The sequence below is a fragment of the Toxorhynchites rutilus genome, chromosome 3, assembly GCF_029784135.1.
Source record: "Toxorhynchites rutilus septentrionalis strain SRP chromosome 3, ASM2978413v1, whole genome shotgun sequence".
In the NCBI taxonomy this organism is placed as follows: domain Eukaryota; kingdom Metazoa; phylum Arthropoda; class Insecta; order Diptera; family Culicidae; genus Toxorhynchites; species Toxorhynchites rutilus.
The window spans coordinates 231,901,338-231,908,888 of record NC_073746.1 but is presented as its reverse complement, the minus strand read 5'-3'; the positions used below and the strand labels follow the sequence as shown (position 1 = coordinate 231,908,888).

At 45.2% G+C, this 7,551-nt stretch overlaps 1 protein-coding gene across 1 annotated transcript; it reads left to right on the top strand.

The window, feature by feature from the left end:
* Positions 1–763: 763 nt before the first annotated feature.
* On the top strand, positions 764–3,937 carry LOC129774016 (uncharacterized). The gene has a single exon (XM_055777704.1). The coding sequence runs from the start codon at positions 764–766 to the stop codon at positions 3,935–3,937; it is 3,174 nt and encodes a 1,057-aa protein (XP_055633679.1).
* The last annotated feature ends 3,614 nt before the right edge of the window (positions 3,938–7,551 follow it).

Below are 7,551 nucleotides of genomic sequence, written 5' to 3'. Positions count from 1 at the left end.
ACGGAATTTCCGATTCGTTTAGTATGTAAATCGCCAAAATCCGTTCGCATCAAAAATAGTTATTAACGTTAACATAAAAACGTGACCTGTTTTCTGATTTGACACCTGTGACGAAAACCAGTGGGCATCCAGCTTAAGCCACGGGCTAACACTACGCAGACAGTCAATCGATCAACCTGACAGATCAACTGGTCAGATGAAGAAAAAGAAAAAGAAAAAAAAAGATATAAAAACAAAGCTATAGAAAAGTGGTACAATTGAATATTGAATTCTATGAGAAATTATTTGCAAATTAGTTCAGATTAGTTACAAAAAAAACAAATTGAACAATCTAAAACGTGATCTCCATAATCCAGAACGAAACGTGGAAGTAAAGCTATTGGAAACAAGTATGATTAGATTCTTATAACAAATTTATTTTCATTAGTTTGAAACTATCCTGCGAAAATTGGAATCAGCCTGCCAAACCATAGTAGCACGAGGACCTGGAAAGAAAGTATTAAATGTAAGATAGACTTGGAATCACATTAATTTAGAATTTAAAAATTGACGGATAAAATAATTTATTGTTTGAGCTGCTACTAAAAACTGCTCCAAAATTGTGGTGCATTTTCCAAGGTAAATCCGAACAAATTCAAAATTTAATAAACGGATCAATCCTCAAACACCATGGAAAAGCCTGGGAATTTCACATTGACCCCCTGCAGTGCATGTTCCAATACATCGGAGATTATTGAAGATATGGTGGGATGTGACGCGTGCGATGGCTGGTTCCACTGCCGATGTGTGGGAACTACGCCAGAAGCCCTCGAAGACCAAGAAAAATGGACCACAGAAGCGGTGGTATCTTCCGTTGAATTTTGTTCAGAACCCGAAAAAACCTGAAAAAATTCGCCTCATATGGGACGCTGCGGCAATGGTGAATGGCGTGTCCCTCAACAGTCAGTTGCTCAAAGGTCCTGATATGCTCACTCCGTTGATAGCTGTATTGTGTCCCTTCCGTGAGCACCGCATTGCTTTCGGAGGAGACATTCGGGAAATGTACCATCAGATGAGAGTTCGCAAGGCAGACAAAAGAGCACAGCTATTTCTCTTCAGGAAAAATCTACAAGACGAAAATCCGAATGTTTATATGATGGATGTTGCCACATTTGGGTCAACTTGCTCTCCGTGTTCGGCGCAGTACGTAAAAAATCTCAACGCGTCAGAATTTGCGGCGGAATATCCCGAGGCGGCGGCGGCTATAATAGAAAAACATTGTGTCGATGACTATTACGACAGCGTCGACACGATCGAGGCGGCAGTGCGTCGAGCCAAGGATGTGCGATTCATCCACTCAAAGGCGGGATTCGAGATAAGAAATTGGGTCTCGAATTCCACTGAAGTATTGGAGAGTCTAGGAGAACAGAAGCCAGTTCAAGCAGTTCATCTCAACGTTAATAAAGCAACGGAAAACGAACGAGTCCTGGGAATAATTTGGAAACCATGCCAAGATGTCTTTTCTTTCGCCACCGATCATCGACCAGAGCTGAGACCTTTTTTCAATGGTACTCAACGACCAACAAAGCGCTTGGTTCTAAGCTGCGTAATGGGGTTTTTTGACCCTCTGGGACTGCTAGCTCCATTTACAATTCACGGAAAAATTCTCGTCCAAGACTTGTGGCGGACAGGTTGTGGCTGGGATGATGAGGTAGATAACAATTCCTTGAAAAAATGGACGCGATGGACAGAACTTTTAACGCAGGTAGATGCTATACGTATTCCACGTTGTTATCTCGGCGACTCCCATTCATCTGCTGTCGAATCACTCCAACTCCACATTTTCATGGACGCAAGTGAGCAAGCATACGGCTGTGTGGCCTACTTTAGAGCGATAGTTGATGGAAGCATAAAATGTCATTTAGTGATGTCTCGTGCGAAAGTAGCACCTTTGAAACGACAATCGATTCCTCGACTCGAATTGATGGCGGCGGTTCTGTGCTCACGATTGCTTCATACGGTACAGTCATATCATTCCCTCCCTATCATCAACAAATTCTTCTGGACGGACTCTCAGACGGTTCTCAGTTGGGTTCGCTCCGATCAATTGAAATATAAACAGTTCGTGGCGTTCCGTATCGGGGAAATACGGGAAAACACCAACATATCCGACTGGCGATGGGTTCCAACAAGGCTTAACATCGCGGACGTCATGACGAAGTGGGGAAACGGACCTCCCTTAGAGTCGGACAGTCCATGGTTCAACGGTCCACAATTTTTTTCTGAACCAGATACGCGGTGGCCAGTAAGTACATTACCTACCGTCGACACTAGAGAAGAAATGCGCACATGTATACTACATCACGACGTGGCGTTTTCTGATCCACTGGTTAATGTTAACTCCACCAACCGTTGGATTCGTCTTCTTCGAAGCACAGCTGGAGTAATCCGGTTTATAGCAAATTGTCGAAGGAAAATGGCAGGTGAACACATCGTAGTGTCCAAGGCAATCACGGGTCAGCAACTTCTGCTAAAAGCAGCACCGAAATCAAATCAAAAATCGTTTCAACAGGACGAGTTGCAGGCTGCTGAAACAATCCTTTTAAGGCAGGCTCAAAATGCCGGATTTCCAGAGAAAATGAGGATCCTTGGGAGAAATGTAGGGCGTGAATCTGAACAAACTTCGGGTCGGATTGGAAAATCAAGCACAATTTACAAAATGAATCCAATACTCGACAACCAAGGAGTTTTGCGTGTTGGAGGCAGACTAGAGCAATCAACATTCGCAACGTTTGATATGAAACATCCAGTCATACTTCCTAAAGGTCATGCGGTAACCGATAAGTTGATTCTGTATTATCATGAAAAGTTCGGACATGCAAATCGTGAGACCGTGTGCAACGAACTTCGGCAACGATTTCATATTCCGAAACTGCGGTGGGCTATCCAACAAGCAGTGAAAAGTTGCGTTTGGTGTCGCGTCAACCGTTGTCTACCACAAACTCCCATGATGGCACCGCTACCAGTACAACGAATTACACCGCAACTTCGCCCATTTAGCTCGGTGGGCGTAGACTACTTAGGACCCGTAGAAGTGGTGGTGAATCGACGGTGGGAGAAAATGTGGATTGCTCTGTTCACCTGCTTAGCAGTCCGAGCGGTGCACTTAGAAGTAGTACACAGCTTGACTACCCAAGCGTGTTTGATTGCGATTCGACGTTTCATCTGCAAGCGAGGGGCTCCAAATGAGATATTTTCGGATAATGGCACAAATTTCAGAGGTGCGTGCAACGAATTGGAAAGAATGAAGCTGATTAATCGAGATTGTGCGGAAAGCGTAACCAGTTCTAAATTAAAGTGGTATTTTACTCCACCAGGCACCCCACACATGGGTGGGGTTTGGGAGCGTATGGTGCGATCGGTAAAGGAGGCGTTAAAGGTTCTAAATGACGGTCGTAAACTCACAGATGAAATGTTACTGACTTCGTTGTCCGAGGCAGAGGACATGATAAACACTCGTCCTTTGACATATTTGCCGCAAGATTCTGCAGAAGCGGCAGCAATAACGCCAAATCATTTCCTGCGGGGCGCTACAAACGATGCGGATCTGGTTGTAGACGACGATGTGGGCTACGCAGAAGCTCTGCAGAACGTGTACAAGCGTTCGCAGTACCTGGCCAATCACATGTGGGCGCGCTGGTGCAAAGAATATCTGCCGACGATGAACAAACGGTCGAAATGGATTGAAGATCAACGACAACTACAGGAGGGTGACTTAGTGTTCGTCGTAGATGGTGAAAAGAGGAAAAACTGGATCCGCGGGATCATCGAGAAGGTGTTTGAAGGAAAAGATGGCAGAGTGCGGCAGGCGAGTGTTCGAACATCAAAGGGTGTATCCAGGCGAGCCGTTGCCAATTTGGCGGTTATCGAGATCCCTAGTAAATCCGGTATTTCCTAGAACTAGGTGGAACCGGAGTTTACGGGCTGGGGTGTGACGAAAACCAGTGGGCATCCAGCTTAAGCCACGGGCTAACACTACGCAGCCAGTCAATCGATCAACCTGACAGATCAACTGGTCAGATGAAGAAAAAGAAAAAGGAAAAAATTATAGGAGGTTGTGTCCAAGATACGACCGCATTGTTGACGTAGAACAACGCTGTTATTTTATATAAGTCGTTTGTTTATACCTTCGGATATTATTCTATAATGCTGTGAAATTTTAGAAACAACTGCTTAGTAGAATAATCTCTGAAATGATTTTTTCATTGTAGAATCAGTTGACGATAATTGATTGATGATTCATTCTTGCCCTCGCAAAACAATCGTATGTCGCAATTTATTTCATGTCAATGCATTGAAAATTTACCTCGAAGGCTATTCCGGTGGCCTTTTTCGAAATTGACATAGACTCGGCTACAGTCGATTATATACATGTTGCACCAGCACCATTATTCCATATCTCATAACAACATCAATATATCTTTGGCACCGCATGTAAACAACAACAATGACAACACTTGCAAGTATCAAATATCATGCTACATGTTATTCAGTATTGCCTCAAAGGAATCGCACCTCTAGATATCGTTCGTACAAACTAAGCGTAAACCAAGCGCCAAACAAGCGTTAACCATTGCATGCATACAGAGCCATACATTGGTGGCTTGGAACTACTATCAATATAAACATTTCTCATCATATTGCGCTATTCTCAAAAGAAACGCTTCTGTTAATATTACTGGCCTCGAAAAGAGTTGCATTACTTTCTCATACTCGAGAGAAGCGCAGCTGTCACCCTTAGTGGAGGAATTTTTGCTACTGGCAAGCAAAACCTAATCACATACAAAATTCCAGAACATTTACTTTCTTGATGACTAAACAAGCGAAATAAACTCTTTTTTGTTAATAACAACCTCGAAAACAGTAGCAATGCTTCATTATGATCAATATTAGCGCAAATGCAATCCTAGTTGAAGGCAGTTTTGCGACTGGCACGCGAACCCAATTATAACATTCCAGTAAGACATTCAAGATGCTTGGTATTCACAAATATTTTTTTGGTGCACAACCTTAACGACTGCTTCGCCATAACGTCGGTTTAATGCATTGATGCATTCTCAAAGGCACCAAGGAAGCCCTTATGAAGACGGAAAATAAACAATGTTAACCTGCTTGGAAAAAGACTGAATTATGCCACACAGCTTGTACTCTGCTGTAACACCCATCGATGCGAATTCGCTGATGAGTTTGTCAAGAGCGACCGCGTTCACCACCAGTGGGGGGAGCTTGATTTTGGTTGCTGCCTGGGCGTTTACATTTTCGACCGACGCGCCGAAATCGCCTACTTCGCTGTTGTTCGGTGCGGTGTCACATTTGCGAAGGCTCGGTTCAGTGCGAGCGCTTTTCACTGCACCAACACCGCGTGCATCATTAGATGACGCTTACCTCGAAATTTTATTGCCCCTGGCAATGCGTTCGTTTTTTGCAGGGCTCGAGCCTGCCTTCCTCTTCTTCTCGCTCATCGCGCACTACGCGAAGCGTCCAATTTATGACGCGGAAAGAAGAACACACGATACGAATAACGCGAAAAACGAACAGAAAAATCAAACGACGATTTTCAAGTTGGATTACCACTGGTGGGGTCCAATCTTAGATCGAAGCACAGCGAAAGCAAAGTGAACTGGATTACTCAACAGTCCGATGCCGAATGAAAGTTTGCCTTTCTTTCTTTCTTTCTTTGTTTTTAAGAGGCTTTAAACTTTGCAGTTCATTCGCCTCTAAAAAGTTTGCCTCAGCGAGATCCACTGTTTATACTCTAGGCAAGTATTCCTCCTTTCATTCTTCTTCTTTTCCTTTGTTCACGGAGACTTTAAATCCTACGATTTCCCCTCCGTTGGTCGTCGATAAGTTGCTCGTTATTGATATCTCTGTTCGGGAAAGCACTCAAATGGACAGAACAAATGTATGGGAAAATAGAAACACTTAAAGTTTTCATGAATTTTAACCATTTACAAACCAGGGGATTCTAGTGTATAGCATATTAAACAAATCTTACGGAATTTCCGATTCGTTTAGTATGTAAATCGCCAAAATCCGTTCGCGGCAAAAATAGTTATTAACGTTAACTTTATTTCATAAAAACGTGACCTGTTTTCTGATTTGACACCCTTAATGAAAGACGTAGTTCTACGTCAAAATGGTTCTCAAATGGGGATCAACGTCAGGGTAGGAGCCTGCCCGTTGGTCTCAAATGTTCCTATCTCATGCCTCCACGAAGATCATATGACGACATGACGATGACGAAATTGGCTAAGTGAGGGGGTGCGAGCGAGTCAAAGTGCTATATCTCTCCCGGGGAAGGCCTCCCGGGTCATTGGAGGTTTAGGGGTGCGTCTGTCTCCATGTTAGGGGCGGCGCCCCGAAAAGGTTCCTTTGGCAAGGTGGGACTCTAATATACCTTGCCAACCCGCTGTCTCCCGGGCAAAGGAGATACACCCATGAAATGGAGCTACGATCGAGAAGAATATTGAGAATGCGATCACCCGAGGAGGGTCCCCGAACTGGAGCTGGTCCTGGAACGGGCGTAAGAGCAAGCGGCCAGCGGCTGGAAGGCGAGGTGCAAGAGCGGGCCACCAGCCGGGTTCAACCCGAAGAGCTACCGCCGCACGGAAACATCAGCCATCGACATTACCCAAGATACGCTGCGCCTACGAGACGTGTTGCGACTGCCCGACGACAGTCGTCCACACTCGTGGGTACCACTAGGCGCCGGATCATGTGGACACACGAAATGAACGAATTCGTGATCCGCGCCTATTACATATGCACTGCTTTGGAGGCGGACATGAGCGGTCGCCCTCGAATACTAACAATGTTCGAGGAAGCGTATCCAGAGTTCGTCGGGAGGCTTGATCAGAACGCGATGAACGCGAGGCGTAGAGCGATAGTACGTAACAACATGCTCTCCCAAACGCAAATCGACGAGATCAAGCAGCAGGTGCAGAGAGAACTAAGCTCCAGAACGAACAGAGCAAGCGATGTGTCGAGACGAAGTTCAGTACGGCTGAGCAATTCATTCGCGAGAAAGGATGCAGGAAAAATACGCATGGCTGCAAAGACCAGGCCATCATCGACGCAGCCATAGTCGGCCAGGCGGTATATAATCAGCGGAACCTAAGTATGACCTACATCGATTACAGGAAGGCTTATGACTCCATACCTCACTCGTTTCTCGTCCGGGTATTGGAGCTCTACAAAATTGACCCCGTCGTCGTTAGGTTCCTGCAGCATGCGATGAGGCAGTGGAGTACGTCTCTGCACCTTAGTGATGGGGAAAATGTGTTGCAGTCTAGAACGCTGCAGATAAAGAAGGGGATATTCCAAGGCGACTCTTTCAGCCCGCTTTGGTTTTGTCTGGCACTGAACCCCCTCAGTAGGACGCTCAATAGGAACGGTCATGGCTATAAGTTAAGGTATGGGGACGGCGCCAACGAAGAAGTGACCCATACCTTCTACATGGACGATCTCAAGGTCTACGCTGATTCACGTCAGCGTCTAGGTGTAGCTATCCGG